The sequence below is a fragment of the Musa acuminata genome, chromosome BXJ1-3, assembly GCF_036884655.1.
Source record: "Musa acuminata AAA Group cultivar baxijiao chromosome BXJ1-3, Cavendish_Baxijiao_AAA, whole genome shotgun sequence".
In the NCBI taxonomy this organism is placed as follows: domain Eukaryota; kingdom Viridiplantae; phylum Streptophyta; class Magnoliopsida; order Zingiberales; family Musaceae; genus Musa; species Musa acuminata.
Genome location: NC_088329.1, coordinates 4,822,940 through 4,840,164, shown reverse-complemented (window position 1 = coordinate 4,840,164; position 17,225 = coordinate 4,822,940). Strand labels below are relative to the sequence as shown.

The window sequence follows — 17,225 nt, the reverse complement described above, 5'->3', positions numbered from 1 at the left end:
AGGTACTAAGTTTTCACATCTGGCAAAGACATGGCTTGTATAATATATTAGCTCTTAGACCTTTTCCTGTTATGGAATCAAAGCAGAGTTATTACTTTTCAGGAACCTCAAAAGCTCCACATTTGCATGTTTGTCTGGATAAGTTTTTCACTTATACAATTATCAAGATGTGTTTATTGTTAGAAAAATGAGAGATTTTTATTGTTCAAAATTAAACTGGATTGGATTAGATTTTTAGCTAAATTAATGTGGTATTAAACCTAATTGATTATCATATTTTTGAACACAGTTATAATGTTTTGTCTCATTAACTATAACATTTTATTATTTTCTTATTATCATTGTTCCATCATAGAAAAACATAAAATATTATAATATTTTGGCTTGGCAGCTAAAAGACTGTAAATCAATTGAAAAATATTATGACCAAATTTTATCTTACTTTTTTATTATCATTATATAGATTTAAATCCATTGTTAAGTGAAAAATATCATCCCTTATTTAAAAACATGTCTAAATCTTCATACTGTTAACAATAAAAAATCTTAAATAAATCAATCTATAGACCTTCAAATGTATAATAAAGTTGATAATTAATGTCATGTGAATTTGAGCTAATTAAGGTTCGGCAATAGTATTTTTTGCATATAATTATTTTTTAATAATAAATCGGTTTAACAATGAACCGATCAGACTGAAGAATCGATCCAACCCAACCGGGTTTGGACCAAAACCGGTCTTTTTCTAAGAGTGAAGATATTTTGGTAATTTTGTAAAAAAAATTTGATCCCGGAAAATTCATAAATATGGAATTTCATTTTCTCGGAAATTACCCACAGATGTGTGGGTGTATATACACATACGCCCAAAATGTACACCCAAATCCAATCAAGACCAAACGCTGCGAACCGATGGGTCCAACCGGCGGACCGATGCGCCGAGTTGTCGCGGACCAGAAAAGCCACTGTCGAGTCGGGAAGCCTCCTCGCGTCTATAAAATGAAGGGTTCGGCCCCTCTTCGCCACCGATAACAACAGGGAAGCGAAGCCCTCTGCCGGAGAGGGAAAGCTCGAGCTCAGGTCCGCTTTCTGCCTCTTTCTCCTCCTCTGCTCCGCGGGCGTCAATGGCGAAGCCTCGGAAGCAGAAGAACGAGGAGCAAAAGCCCGAGTGCTCGGGAGCGGTCGTCGTCCACCAGAAGCTCTGCGTCTCGATCGATATGGTGAAGCGAAGAATCTACGGGTAAGGGAATCCTCGGCTCCGGTCACTTTTTGCTGCCCGCCCACCCCCCCTCGAACGGCGGTTCTTGTTCTCGGGAGCAAGTTCTTGATCCCATACACCGTTCGTTTTTTAGGGTTTCGGTGATTTTTCGATATGATTAGCTGGTCAGCTAGGGTATGACGAGTCTTGAAATGATCCGATGGATTCTGAGATGAATGTGCTAATTGATAGTCCGCCTTGGCTAGTGTGGGTCTCGTTTTCGATTCTTTACGCTATTTTCGTTTGTGTTCTTGAACAGGCTTTAGACAACGTTGAGTTGGATAGTTGGCTCTCTGTCCCTGTAAAGTTGTGGACATTTTATGCATTAAATAAACAATCTTAATCTTGTATTTGGATGACATTTGGAAGAACCATTGGAGTGAAGTAACACAAGTGGACTTGGAAATTCAAAGATGGAAATGTTTGTGTGTAGTTGGTAATATTTTTTGGAAGTCAAAGACACGGTTCTGGTGGGCCTGTCTTTTAACTCAATTGAGTTTGGTAACTCGCTGAAAAACCAAAGGTTGCTACGATAACATCGTGAAGAAAGGTCAAACAACTGGTTACTTGAGAGATAAAACATTCTAAGAAAATGTAAGCATGATACACTACAAAGGATCATTTGCCAAATATTTCCATATGTTTTTTATTCATCTTTTGTCAGTGTTGGTTTGACAAATCATGATTGCAAACTGATGACATTTTGAACATACAGCACTGAACCAAACTATGTGAAGCAGTGTTTTTTCCCAATGTTTGTTATTAAAGGTTTTTTTTCTCCTTTAATCTCTGAGCATTTCTTCCTGTCAGCAAGTTGCTAATATCAAACTAATGAATTTTCAGTTTATGATCTTGTCATGAATTTTTTCCACCTTTCCTCCTGCTGTTAGTAAATATTTATCTTAATTTTAGATTTTTGTCTTAATTCTCATGAAGCACATGTATAGTACTTATCAATCATGTGGTGATCACATGAAGAATGGGATCAGACAACTAGAATTGTATTAGAAAAATGTTCCCTTCCTTTTTTATTGCAAATGTTTTTAGACTGAGTTCTGAGATATTACACTGAGTTCATCGATGCTATGTTTTCTTTTTTTTTTCCTTGGAAGGTCATCAAATTACAAATTATGATGCTGTGGCATGTGCTTACTTGCCTAATTGAACTATTTGCATATTCTTGTTACTTTTTGCTAGCTTATTCAATATTCTCACGAACTTCATGTTTGGTCATATATTTAGAAAGCCACAAAGTCACTTTGATTGTTCTAAATTCTGTTCATATTTCTTACTCAGTATCTCACAATGTAGTTTTTTTATAAGGCAACCGTATTTTTGATTTTGTAAATAACTCATATTTTGCTTCCACAAACTTTTTACCATATTTTTGTCGATTGGAACTCAATTCTAAAAGTTATCATAGCAAGTAATTAGTTGTTGTGAAACAAAAAGAAAGGTTGCTAATTTAAATGTGAACTGATGACTACTCAACTTTTCCATGTGTTTATGAGATGTGTACATCTTTGCTTATGTGTGTATTGGCATGTCAAATAAATCCTATGGTCTGGCTAGTTGGCAAGGTCAATATGATTGAGACAATGATCCTTAATTACTAGGCTCACCGATTAATTATAACTCGATTTGTTGTTGAACTTGTGTGCCGAGGAAGAAAAAACAAACTTTCATAGGAGTCTTTTGCTATCTCTTATGGTCTTAAACCTACTTGATCAAGCAATTAGTAGCACTTTGTCTAACAATGCTGTTGACAATCTTTATCAATTCTTATATTGACTTTGTCCATCATTAAACGTTGTCCATCTCTAAAATAGTTTTCTCTTCTTTCTAGAGTAGATTAGGCTAATTAAGCCTAATCTAACTATTGTGTGATGAAGCTCTTGGGCTATGTTTAAGCCAAATGTTTTCAAGTTAGGTTTGGCATTATGTTGTAGAATCTATTTACTTATTAGAATCTTTCGAGAACGTATATATAAAATGAAAGATTTATATGTGATTTTTTAAGGTTCGTCATATCGGTGTATCGACTAGTCGACGGTATGGTAAGTACTGTTTGGTACCAATGTGCTATGTGCCGTGTGTTGGTACGACGGGGCATACTGACGGCATGAAAAAAATGATCGAAAATAGCTCCAAAAATTTCTAAAAAAATAAAAAAAAGAGATTGAAGTTTTAAAGTTGGAAATAAATATATATAATTTTAGCAAAAATGATCTAAATTAGGAAAGAATAGTGACACGTATTTTTTTTTTGACTTTGAGGAGTAGTTTTATAGTACGTTCTTGGCCATTCTTCTGTTGATATTGAATTCTCTGAAAAAAATAATTTGAATTGTTAGATTATTTGCTAAACAACATAAACTTTTAGATTTAAATAAATTAAGTAATCGATCTTTAGATCATATACCTTGTTCTACCACTATAAAGAACGATGAGATTCCACGAGCGGTGGATTGTGGTCATTGATTTTATGTATATGTATATCAATTTTATATGTTTGTCGGATTCAATCTTGAAATTAATCCCATGATATAGTATACCGATACACCATGTACCATTGGTGCATCAATATGGTGATGGAGGTAGTTTAATTGTCGTGATCTGTATGTGTCCGAGACAGCTCTTGAGGCAAGTACGATTGTTGCATATATTGGTGTGGAGGTTTGAGAATGTTGTATTATAAGATTGATCGCTGTATTGTTGTTCGAAGAAGAATGATCAACTATTAATTATCATAAGATTAAAAAAAAAGCATTAAACATACATTAATCACAACAATAAAGGCCTTGGTTATTCTCTAATTAATACTATTCTACCATTATAAAGATCTCAAACAACATAATAGACATTGAGAACATAGATTAGAGTGTTCTTCCTTTAACTTAGGTGTTAAACCTCCCTAATTAGCCTTCAAAGTTTGATCCAATCCACAAATCGTAGCTCTGTGGAGTTCAAGAGAGTGCAATGAGAGAATAAGATAAATATATGAGTGAGAAAGTGATTGAGAGAGTAGATGAATTAGAGAGAGTGAAAGGGGAGAGAATGAGAGGGTATAAAGGTTTAAAAACCCTTAGATCTGGTTCAAACGGTCAAATGGACCGTTTGAATTCAACAAATCCTAGCCATTGATTGGTATCAATCAAAATTCGACTATTACCAACCGGTACAGGTCGGTAATGGTCGGATTTTGACTGTTCTGATTGGTACAGACCTCATATAGGGCGATACAGGGTCCCATGTTATGGACCACTTGATATAGGTCGATCCACATGTTGGTCCCTTGTTAGACTGGTCCGTACTGCCTATATTGCTCGATACAGGTTGGCATGACGAACCATGATTTTTTAACCTAAAAGAAGTTCGTGATAGATTTCTATATATGTACATGGTTTTTCAGTAAAGAAGTAGACAGAATATATATTTGTTTTAGTTGGCATATAATGGAGCAAATAATGGTGTAAGAACCATTCTGTGAAGGCAATCAGCTCCATAATAATGAGGGTACAAATCAGCTAATAGTCCTCACTCTTTTACAAGTAATTAATGAACTGACTATTGATATCTGAGATGAGACTCCACGAGGTATATGATCAGCAGATGATTGTTTTTATTTTTGAAACTAAAGATTTAACCAAATTAATCATTTGTTAAAATAGGGAGGTAAAACTTGTTGGTTATAAAAGTATTATATAATGTAGGAGTAAGATCAGTAAATGAATTATAATCTGGTAACTCGTTAACTGAATGGAATTATAGTAGAAATAGATGTTCATGAAAATAGGAAGGGAAAACGTAAGGTATCTTTGTTACATTAATCAACTTGAACGGATGATTTAGTAAGATATTACTTATTGTTAAAATAGGGTGGTTAGATACTTAGTTGTGGAGGTAAACCTTAGAGAATCATTTGGTTCTTGCATAAACAAAGGGGAGTTGTGTGTGTGTGTGTGTTTTTTTTTTTTTGGGTTAGGGGGTGGGGGGGTTGTTGGTTTGTGGGGGGAGGTGAGTAGGAGGAGGAGGATGGTTATATTTGTTGATGTGCTCCATCCTGTAAAGGTGACCCTTATCGAGGCAATATGTTAGAAAAGGATTAATGTAATGGAAATGAAGATATTGATATGTTACCACTTACCAGAAAAAAGAAAACCTAGAGATTGTTTTGGACTTGTGGAAGTTTCAGGTTGCTGTTAATAACAAATAAAATGAGGGAAGCATCGTCTAAATTGATACCAAGGTTTGTAACACTTCCTGATACAGTTCGGTATGGGCGGTATTTATCAGGCTGACTGGTGACCGGTACATGGACTTGTGTAACCGTCTGCCCAATGCCGAACCTGTATTGGGCATAACACTTGGTACAGGTTGGTATCGCCTGGTACAGGGTGGTATAGGCTCTGTATCGAGCAATTTCTTTTTTTCTTTTCTGTTTTTCATCCTTGTGTAGGTTTTTCTCAAAACTCAATGCACACTAATGTACCAGTGTACCAAATGTATGGATTGGTACTGGTATAGTACAGTACCCATACATGAAATTCCAAACATTGATTAGTGCCATGTCTAAATAGGATACTTGAATGTGCAAAAGCATTTATTACTCATGGCGGCCTTAAAGTATCTAGTGATATTATTATCAATAAAGTGACATGGCAGGGATGACTTTGTCGATTATTTGGAAGGAAATGGAACTTGAAGTAATGCAAATCTAAACTTCATTGTGAATTATCATGTATTCTATTTCCTACCAAATTTATGATTAGCACATGATGTGTTATATGCCATCTTCCAATTTTCCTTGTATATCATATAAGATGGACTTCTCATCCTCCATCATCTCATATCACTCATTCCAACCATAATCTCAGGGCTTGTTGAATATTCATTCTGGTGTCTCATTGAAAGATGCTTCTTTAAGATTGTAAAATAAATACTAATATAATATTTAAGTTGCAATGCCATGCATCATAACTAGAAGCCATGCACAATAAAGTGGATTTATTGAACAAATTTATTAATTATTATTGTTGATTGCCCAAGCTTATAGAAAAGTTGCTTATCTTGCAACTTGTGGAAGAGAAGTATCTGTTAAATTGCTCAAAAACAACACGTACTTTCAACATATTGTCCATTGAGTTGGTATACCTTAGTGGTAATTATTTGTAATAATTAATAAATCCCTTAAAAAGGTAGTCTAGGTGCTTAGACAGCTGGCAAGTTCCCATGTAAGAGCTTAGGCCTTAAACACTACAAGTGCCAAGGGCCTACAACATGGTCATAGCTCAAACAACTAGGTATGCATTTGTGGGAACACAGTTAATATCAATTTGTTAAAAAGGATTTAGAAAGCTCTAGATTGTTGTTACAATTATATAGCTATGGGCCTCATGACTGTCTATTTAGAGCACATAAATACATTCAAGTAATGCCATCTTACAAAATTTTTCGTTCTTCTATATTGTACAGATTGATTCTAGACTATCGTGTAGGCTGCTTGATTTTAGATGAAAACATTTTGCTTCTATTGAATTTGTTGAAGTTTCCGAATTTTTAATCTATTTTGGATGATAATGAATTAATTTGACCACTTTTGGTTGTGATCCATGTGGTTCAAAACTGAGGACCACAATTCAGCCTAAAATCTTATATCAGTTGAATCTGGGTTTTTGGTCTTGATTAGAACTCTCTCTTGGTACACCATTGATCATGTGAGACACAAAAAACAAGAAGAGGTAGAGGTGGAGATTGGTAATAAGAAGATGAAGGTGGCTAGGGTCTTGAGTGCCAGTCATTCCCATCTTTCTTGTTAATTTTTTTCTTTGCGTTCTTTTTCTCAATCGCTCTTTGCCAAGATCTCGGTACCCTGAGCGAGTATGACTGAAATTGCAGTCCACAATATCATCATGTGCTTGTCTTCTGGTTAGCTGCTATCTGCAATGGATTGACACCTAGAATTCAAGCAACAACTACATATAATGGCTTGTGTCCACAGACCCTAGCAATCCTTCGGTGTCAAACACATACAATAGAACTTGGGACTATTGGTTTTGGTTTATCATGCCAACTCATGTCTCAAATAAATCTCATCACATTTATGTAAGAAGTTTTTCTTTAATGCCTATGCGAAGGGTTAAGGTAGGTTTGGCCTGCTGAGTGCTAATATATTAGGTTGGTTATTTTAAACCCATTCATCACACGGTTGCAAAAAAGCTAGGGTCTTCTATGAAGGTCCATTTTTGTCTGGGGACTACAATAGCATTTACTGTGAATCCTAGGATTTTAGCCAAACATCCTCAAAATCTCACACGAGGAAGTATTCTCAAAATTCCATCATGCAATCAACCCATCCATGGAATCCTCAGATTGAAGTTTTATACCCTGTTTGGTAGTGGGTTTTATGGAGATTATACTGGACACCCTTCTAAGTTTCTCCTATACCCTCAAAATTCCAGGTTCAAATTTCATTGGTATCTAGAAGCTTCTATGTTCCACCATCATAATTCTCAGTTTCTGCCCATAATTAAACCTGCCAACCAAACACACAAAAAGTGATCTTTGCTTGAGACTTGGAGATATTCTTCTTGGAACTTTTGGAGAAATCATGGGGTTTTTAATCCTTGTATCAAACAGGCCTATCAATTCTTACTAGCTGAATCAGCTAAGCTATGGGATTTACTAATTTAGAAGCTAGATAAAAATTGGCATTTGGGACAGACATATGCAGCTATTTAGAGCCTAATCTGGCACATTGGATTATGCAGGTGTCTCAAGAAATGCAGGAATTTTGTGTCATCTTTTAATCATCAGCTGATTATGGAGACTTGATGAGAATGTGCATAATTAATCAATGTCATCCATAGGTTACACATTCTTTTATACTTGATACTTCTTAAATGCTTATGAAGAGAACAATCTATACCATTATTAGCACTAGATGATTAGCTTGTTTTTAGCAATTTATATCAAGCAAGAAGTCTCATATAGAACTTGTTATGCAGGAAAATAGGTCTAAATCTTGTGAGCCATAGGACTGTTAAATTTAAAGGACTAATAGTTGTTTGTTCATTTTCAAGGTATACTGAGTTGAAAATGACCATTCCAGAGGGTGGGCATGTGGCTTTGCATGCGGATAATATGACCATTACAAATATATCTGTTGATGGTGAACCAGCTGATTTTGAATATTTTCCTCATTATCAAGTTGTTGAAGAGGCTAGATTCTGTTCTGTGTCTTGCTCCAGTTCAGCTGCAAATGTTGCTTGCTCCATGTACACATCATCCTTGGACAAAGAAATGGTTCCAAATCTTCTTATTGCATGTAATGGATCAGTAAAGTTAGATCTACCACAGGAAAAAGAGAATGGTGGAAACTCTGTGCAAGACTCCTGCAGCCAGCAGGTTGCTAATGGTTGCAATGGCCATCCAGAGGATAAGGTGATTCTCTTCGTTCTGTCTTATACATTCATCTTTCACTGAGCTTTATAAGAGTGTTCCATGTTTTTATCTTGAACAATTGAAGGCTTGTGCTTTTTTTGTGGGTTTATTTTGTAACAGAATGAAAAGCTAGTTCGAATTGATTATTGGGTAGATAGGGCTGAAACTGGTATTCATTTTGTGGACAATGTGTTGCTCACTGATAACCAAATCAGGCGTGCACATTGCTGGTTTCCTTGCTTGGATAGCGTTTCACAGCGCTGCCCGTAAGTTAATAATTATCAGAATTATTTTTTTAAGACTTTATTTGCAAACTTTTTCATTGAAGAAAATCTGGCTACTTTTGAGGTTTATTTACTTATTTTCTTGTACAGGTTTGACCTAGAGTTCACAGTTGATGTCAATCTTGTGGCTGTAAGCAATGGCGACTTACACTATCAGGTATCTTTATCAACTTGTCTCCTTTAATTAGTGCATCTACGGGTCTCCTTTGGGCATGTCCTTCACCTATAAATGAATTTCTCTTTTTTTAACCACAGTCGCAACTGCTCCTATATGATTACAAATGTGATAAATAATTAAATATATTCATTATTTTATTTTCTATTTTTTTTCTCCCAGGATTTTAGCGACATTAACTTTTTATGTTGTCCTTTCAAAATGCTTACGTTGTTTCATGATTTTAATATGTATGGTCTTAAGTGATCTTGTCTTTGAGCTCAAACATTAATTTGGAGTCTAGGCAAACCACAAGATAATTGAACTTTCGTGGTACCATAAGCCACTGTGACAGAACTCCAAGGTTTCTCCGGTGGCAGAATATTTCTAATTAAATTCTAATGACTGATTCATATTCTCTTAAAACCTTTAAAACATCTTCTTATACTATTATGTGCCCGTTGTACCATTATCCGTACATAACTGTGGACATAATCCTTGGACAAAAAAAAACCGTGGACATAATCCTAGTTGCAAATTTTACGTTGATGATACATTCTTTATTCCATCTTGTCAATGATGTTAATGCCTCAAATTCTGTGATTAATTGGTCTAAATCTTCATCAGCATCTTCTCTAAATACACATATTCTGCATGGACAATCAATAATTATTCCTTATTTTTCTTCTTGCCAAGCATAATTAGTTACTGTATAGATATATGCTTGGGTTTTGCACATTTTATGTTTTACTTTTTGTATTAGATATTCGGAAGACTAGTTTGATGAATTCTCCACTGCAATAATGAGAATGTCTTGCAGGTTTTAAGCAAAGATGATCCTCCTCGCAAAACTTTCGTATATAAGTTAACCACTCCAGTTAGTGCTGGATGGATATCATTGATTGTTGCTCCATTCGAAATTCTTTCAGACAGTCATATCAATATCATATCACACATATGTTTACCGCCAAGCTTTTCGAAGCTTCAGAATACTGTTGGGTTTTTCCATAATGCATTTAGGTACTGCTTCTGAATGTTCAATTGAGTATCAACTGTTTATTTACTGATGTTGTGCTTAGTCTATCTTAATTTGTTATGGTGGTTTTTGAATTACATATACCTTATTTGGCATTTACTTTGTACAGTTACTATGAAGATTACCTTTCAACATCCTTTCCATTTGGCTCATACAAGCAAATCTTCATCCCACCCGAACTAACTATATCTTCTTTGAGCTTGGGTGCATCCCTTTGCATCTTCGGTTCTCATATTTTATTTGATGACAGGGTTATAGATCAGGTTTGCTATACATTTAATTGTGAGATTTGCAACTTTTCGTTTAAGAAAATGTTTTTGTATAGACATGCATATGCAAGTTTTTTTGGTCTACATGATATTGCCTGCTATATATAATTTCAGAACCATGGGATTTATTTCTCAGATGATAGTTGTTGACTATGTTGCTGGCTCTTTTTCATCTCAAATTTCTCATATTATTTCTGTTTTCTACCTTTTGATTAACTTCTTCTCAAACTGGTTTAGTTGGTAAATTTTATTATTTTGTTCCTTAAGAGAAATTAGATGAGAATTTTAGTGTGTATTTTTAGCATCAATTGTTTGACTAAATTAATTTTTTCTTTAATTGAAGCGAGACGCTCTGAAATATTAAAATATAAAAAATATATAATATAATTATTTAAAATAAAAATAATATTAAATTAAAAAATATACTGTTAACAATATATTACTTACTATTAATAGTAGTTAGAGAGAGAGAAAAGAACTATTAACAGTAAAAGAGGGGGATAAAAGGGTCACTAATAGTGGAAATTGAAGGAAAGTGGCAACAATAGCAGTGAGAAGGCAACGGTGAGAAGTTGGCAGTAGCAGCGACGGAGGATTACTTTAAGACAGCTGTAACAGCGCTACGAACAGCAATAGCGACGGAAGTTGCGGATAGCAGTAATGGCAATGACGAAAGCTCTAAATGACGTCTGTCGGTGGCGGAGGAACTTGCGGTCCTCTCTCTCGACAATGGAAGGAACTCCACACGGAGCGACAATGGTAGGAAGTTACGGGCTCATGCTAGGTCGTTGGACTCGTTCGCCAACGATAGAGGAAGGCTCGGTACGTTGCGTCTATGGGAAAGGCAGTGGCAGAAAGTGTCGGCGGCAGAGGTAGAAGCAGTGTTAGGGTTGGTTCAGGGTCGCACGGGCGTGAAGGGTGGCTTTTGAGAGTAAGAAACTGTGTTATTGAATCGAACCAGACTTAAAATGTCTGGTTCGATTCACTTATTTGAACTGAGTGCTCGCCCGAAGCGCTCGACGCCTCATTGAAGCACGCCGCTTGGTCCACACACGTGGTGCTTGGGCCTCGCCTCGCTCGAGCGCCTATTTAAATCACTGTTCTAGGTTGAATAAAACTTTACAAGTATTAACATCTTGTCTGAGTTGAACCTACTTATTAAACAATTTGATTGATCAATCTGATCGATTGATTTGATTGATTGTTTATGGTATAACAAGTTGTAATTCCCAATTATTTGGCATTGGTTATGTGGATCTTTTCTCACATAATGGTGTGTTAAGACAATGTTTTTTAGTTAAATAAGACCCACTTAACTATGCTATTTCTAGCAAAGTCCTCACACCACTAAATATAATTGATCTTGAATTCTAATATTGATCCTATTACCTTTCTCTTGAACCTCGCGAGGTGTTGCTTGTCTAGCTCAAGCATGCACCTCAATTAAACTAGGCTAGGTTCAACTTGTCTAGCTATTGATCGGATATTCTCCTTGTCCGTTTTTGTTGCTTCCTAGAACCCACATAGGTGATCAAATCTTCTCCACTTCTCCCGTCGCTCTCTACCTTAAACAACCCTTGCCACCTCCCTTCTTCGTTCCCTAGTTGTCGCCCCTCTAGGTAGCCACCGACGCCTACCTTCTCCCTTCCCCAATTGCCACCACCCACCCTACTTCGCCCTTCACCAATAGCACATCCACGTTACTTGAGCCCCACCCTTCTCTCTCCTCCATTGTTTCTATGTAGGGACTCCAGTAGTCCAATTCTCCCTTCATTGTGTCGTCATCCTCCCCACCCCTCTTCTCCCTTCACTGTTGCCATCGAGCGGTTAGGTGAGCGTCTAGCGCATCAGTGTGTTTTGGTATCTAGGCACTTTTGACAACACTAGCTTACCTAGTTTTTTTGCCTTGCCTATACTAAACTGGTCGAAAACCATTTTACAAATTGTCTTTTCCCTCTCACCCTCTCTTCCACTCTTCTTTCCATAAAACTTCAAATGTTCCATATGAGAAGAATTTTTATCTGTATTAAGTATTTCTTGATTCCATCACATATATTCATTTGTACGTGTTACCTCTCTTGCTTTCCGCCTATTTTGTTGCCCTTTACACAACAATTTAGTGATGAGCAACTCATGATTAGATGAGGTTGGATTTATATGTACCTAGCATAAATCTACACAGATATAAGATGGACCCTTTTGGATCCTAACTTAAAACTAGGTAAATCTAGGTGCACAACTGCCTTTCTATCAGCTTGTGTTTGTTGGGTCATAATATAAAGTTGATAATTGGTCTTAAATCTCAATTTGTTGAAATAGATGGATCTTATTTCCTAGTGTTAGAGCTCAACAATGAACATGGTCATCGTACCACCTTTGGAGCTTCATTTCCAGTTGGTGGAGCATCTCATTAGGTCTAGACATATGTTTACACACCCCTTAATGGATTAGTTTTATTGTTGTTGTTAATATTGCTCATCTAATCAGAATGTTGCACATTGTCTGTCAAACACCATATGACATGGGAGTTGCGTTCGTAATTTTGTACCGTACCGATGTTTCGAGCTTAACTTGGTATGGTACGGTATGAGCATATCGAGCGGTACACTCAGGCGTATCGATCAAGGTTCGCAATTTCGAGCTCAACTCGGTACGGTTCGGTATGAGTGTACCGAATGGTACGTTTTGGCATACCGCTTGATATATATAATAAAAAAGTTAAAAAATAAAAAAGGGCTTGACGACGTCATGTTGTTTTTTCTGCCCGCATTGTCACGGACAAACTTTTAAACAAGGTGTTTGATGTAATGCTTATGTATGTCCGTGCCTTTTGGCATGTTCATGCCTTGTACAGCATGTAGAGGGGCGGCCGAAGGCTTAATAGTCCCATTTTAGTTGGGTTAGTGGCCTCTTTAGGCTTGTAAATAAAGGTTGTGTCATGTGGACACGTGCGAGAGATTTTCGGTCTGTAATGGACCATTTTACCCTTTGTTGTGCCACTGTTCAGAGCTTGTAAAGTCTGTTTGTAATTTGCATTGTCTATGAAGTGTTTTTCGGAGATGTTTGCTTGTGGATCCCGGTTGAGGCGTTCTCTCTAACCCGTTCTCTCTTTTGTTGGTCCTAAGGGACAATGGGACGCTGCGGGGAGGCTGACCTTTGCGGACGGACACGTAAGGGTGCCGCACGACTTAGGCAAAACCAGCTAAGTCCGTGACAGATGGTATCATGCACCTTATCTCGGAGGAGCATTTGATGGAGGAACTAAGGCGACTCAATTTGCGGAGGCGAAGTTGAGTTCAGAAGGCCTTAGCATGGGGCAAGAGGACGCAGAGGCGGGTACTCTTGAAGAATATGCCACAGTGTTGTCATTCAAGTTGCCATGAAGGAAGCGGTGCGCAGCGGAGATTGTGCTGGTAGGGGCAGAGGCCCAGGATCCAGACAATAGTGCACAAATTACAGTGAAGTCGGTGGACTTCGGGAGCTACTAGGCGACGGACTGTCCTAGAGCGATGCTTCATCTAGGTGTGACCCAAGAGTGGGTGGATGAAGGTCGATTGCCAAAGGAGCGAACAAAATCGAAGGTGGAGGAGACCCTACAATGTATTGGCAGAGGCCACACACGGAGGGTTCACAATTCGAGTTTATTCCACAAAGATCAGAATGCAATGGAGATGTCACCAGGAGGCGACATGGTGCAGCGGATCGTGGTGGAACAGTTCGATGGCAATGCGATACACACGGACTAGATCATACGGAGGTATGATCGGGAGCTACTGGAAGCTCCACTTCGGTGAACAACACGACGGCAAGAAGGGCTATGGATTCAAGGAGTGAAGGCCATGGTACCGCAGAGGCGGGTCTTCCAGGCGTGCATCGAATTTTGCATCGGATGAAAACCTTGGTCATCAGCATATGGGGGTTGTGTTCCACTAAGGGAAAAGTTCGAATGCAAGTACCAGTGAGTTCCATGGGAGGGACTTGATCATGCAGAGGTATGATCGAAGCAACTGGAGAGTTGGACTGCTCCAGAGCTCATATTCGCTTAAGGGAGCCAGGCAAGTCGGAGGACAAGGCCGAGTAAGCGAACGTTGCTACCAAGGAAGCTAAGGAGAACAGAATTGGTGCAAACCCTACAACGTGATGGCAGAGGCCATGCATGGGAGTTGCGGTCTGTCTTTCCATCGACCAAACGGACTGCTTGGAGAACACAGCGGTGTTGAAGCAGGGGGTCGAAAGGGGCGAGGAAGCGACGACAAGTCCAGAGGGACTTAGCTACCCAAAATCAAGCATCAGTTAGAATGGAGGTGGACTCAGAGGAGTGCCACGGAGACATATCTACTGATCGTGAAGAAAAGGGATGCAGATGCGAGGCGACGGATAGTAGGGCCATGGGCATGGTAGCGCCATGGTACCGCAGAGGCGGGACTTCCGTGAAAGTCATTGATCCCTTGCTCTCATGGAGGGAGAGCGCTTGGTCGTGGAAGGGGCCGAGGAGGTGGAGAATGCAGAGGCAATCTCCAAGTACCGAGACAAGGTTGAAGGGCAAAGGCCGAAGAACTTCGTAAGACCGGTGTCAATGTGCTTCTCATCAAGATAGCCGAAAGTGAAGGACTTTGGGTCATGCAAGAGTGCATAACCAAGGAACGATGCAGGCAGTACGCGGTGCTGTACCTTTGCTACTCAGTGGAGTAGGCGACAGGGTTGATGGAGAAGACGGTACAATCCCAAAGGCGACCAAACCTATGAGAGAATTACTCTAAGTCGGGGTGAAAACTTCCTGCATTCCAGAAGTTCAATGACATTGAGAAGGTGAATCACAGTAACTAACTCAACGCAAGGAGTGCAAACACTTCAAGTGCTTCAGAAGTGTGAGCAAAGAGCATGCGAAGGCTAGTAACCAGCTCGATGCATGGAGTACAACATCGAGGAGGCGGGCGAAGTCAAGTAACCTTTGCCTTCTTAACTCTTAAGAGAATGGGCGAAACCGAGTACCCCAATTCTCTTATCTATCCAACAGAGGAGCTCTGCACAAGTTCAAAGACCCTTCGAAGATAATGGAAGACAATAGTTGTCAAATCCTCACCAACGGTGATCAGTGCTACTGAGAGTAGATTGTCCGCTTCATTTCCCAACGAAATGCCAATCGAAAGCGGAAGTGATGCGAACCTACTTGGATGTGACAACTAAGTGAAAGAAGAGTCAATGAGCAAATTTTATGGAGGAAGGACCCAAAACTTCAGAAGTTTGCGAGACGATGCTCGTTAAAGCTCCAACAAGCATCCACCCAGTTCAAGCAGCATGTGGAATTTGAGAGACTGGCGCAGTAAGGATGGTCTTTTCCTTCATCTGGGGGATCCGCAGGAATCAACAAGGATCAACACAACTCAGCCAACCCCACACCAGAGTCAGAGTCATTGGTGAGTTGAAGCAGCATCGCGGATCAAAGGTTCGACTACTCAAAAGCAGCAGCGGAGAGCAGCTAGGAGCCAAGAGGCGCATTGTAGCTAGAGCAGAAGATTGAAGACTCAGCAAAGGCGAGGAGTTGCAGTGTCGACAAAGGCTTCAACGAGAACGTCGAAGGAATAAGTGGGGGAGAATGTCACGGACAAACTTTTAAACAAGGTGTTTGATGTAATGCTTATGTATGTCCGTGTCTTTTGGCATGTTCATGCCTTGTACAGCATGTAGAGGGGCAGCCGAAGGCTTAATAGTCCCATTTCAGTTGGGTTGGTGGCCTCTTTAGGCTTGTAAATAAAGGTCGTGTCATGTGGACACGTGCAAGAGATTTTCGGTCTGTAATGGACCATTTTACCCTTTGTTGTGCCACTGTTCAGAGCTTGTAAAGTCTGTTTGTAATTTGCATTGTCTATGAAGTGTTTTTCGGAGATGTTTGCTTGTGGATCCCGGTTGAGGCGTTCTCTCTAACCCGTTCTCTCTTTTGTTGGTCCTAAGGGACAATGGGAGGCTACGGGGAGGCTGACCTTTGCGGACGGACACGCAAGGGTGCCGCACAACTTAGGCAAAACCAGCTAAGTCCGTGACAGCATGGGGAAAAGAAACGTCGCCTCGTTTCGTTGCAAGAAGTCGTCAACGACGCCGAGGCTTCATTGCCTCAGACGAGGAGGAGACGACATCTCATCTGCGGCATCCGGCGAGGGAGGACGGTGACGGATCGGGATCGTCGAGGGAGAGCGGCATCGAATCTCCAGGTTCTCCCTATTCTTCTCCCTCTTCTTCCTTCTCCCTTGGCTGATACCGCCCGGTATCGGGCGACGACGGTCGAAATCGACCGTCACCAATCGATTTCGTGTGGTAATGGGGCGAAAATAGCCTCAATCGACGATACTGCCCAGTAGCGGGCTGTCCGCGTACTGGTCTGCTGGCGGACCGATACGGGTGGTATAATTCGAAATTAAAATCCTTGGTACTGGTTGGTGTATATATATAAAATAAAAAAGTTAAAAAAAAGGGCGACGTTGTCGAGGCGACATCGCCTCATTTTCTTCTCCCCGCGAAGCCTCGACCACGTCGGTGAGGCTTCTTCTCCTTGTGTGGATGAGAAGTCGTCGACGACGCCGAGGCCACGTCGCCTCAGACGAGGAGGTGACATCTCATCCGCGCATCCGGCGATGGATCGGGATCATTGAGGGAGAGCGGCGTCGGATCTTCAAGTTCGCCCTCTTCTTCTCCCTCTTCTTCCTTCTCCCTCAGCTAATACCGCCCGGTAGTGGGCGGTGAACGGTCGAAATCGACCGTTACCGACCAATTTCAGGCGGTAACGG

General features: G+C 39.5%; 1 protein-coding gene across 2 annotated transcripts in view; it reads left to right on the top strand.

Annotated features, from left to right (window-relative positions):
* The first annotated feature begins 1,022 nt into the window (after window positions 1-1,022).
* LOC135618277 (transcription initiation factor TFIID subunit 2-like) overlaps window positions 1,023-17,225 on the top strand; it is a 41,379-nt gene continuing 25,176 nt past the window's right edge. For both annotated transcript variants that reach the window (XM_065119163.1, XM_065119157.1), the window contains exons 1-6: window positions 1,023-1,240; window positions 8,340-8,700; window positions 8,821-8,966; window positions 9,075-9,141; window positions 9,959-10,158; window positions 10,284-10,437. In XM_065119163.1, coding sequence (XP_064975235.1) covers window positions 1,125-1,240; window positions 8,340-8,700; window positions 8,821-8,966; window positions 9,075-9,141; window positions 9,959-10,158; window positions 10,284-10,437 — 1,044 coding nt within the window. In that variant the 5' untranslated portion in view covers window positions 1,023-1,124. The remainder of the gene's footprint in view (window positions 1,241-8,339; window positions 8,701-8,820; window positions 8,967-9,074; window positions 9,142-9,958; window positions 10,159-10,283; window positions 10,438-17,225) is intronic.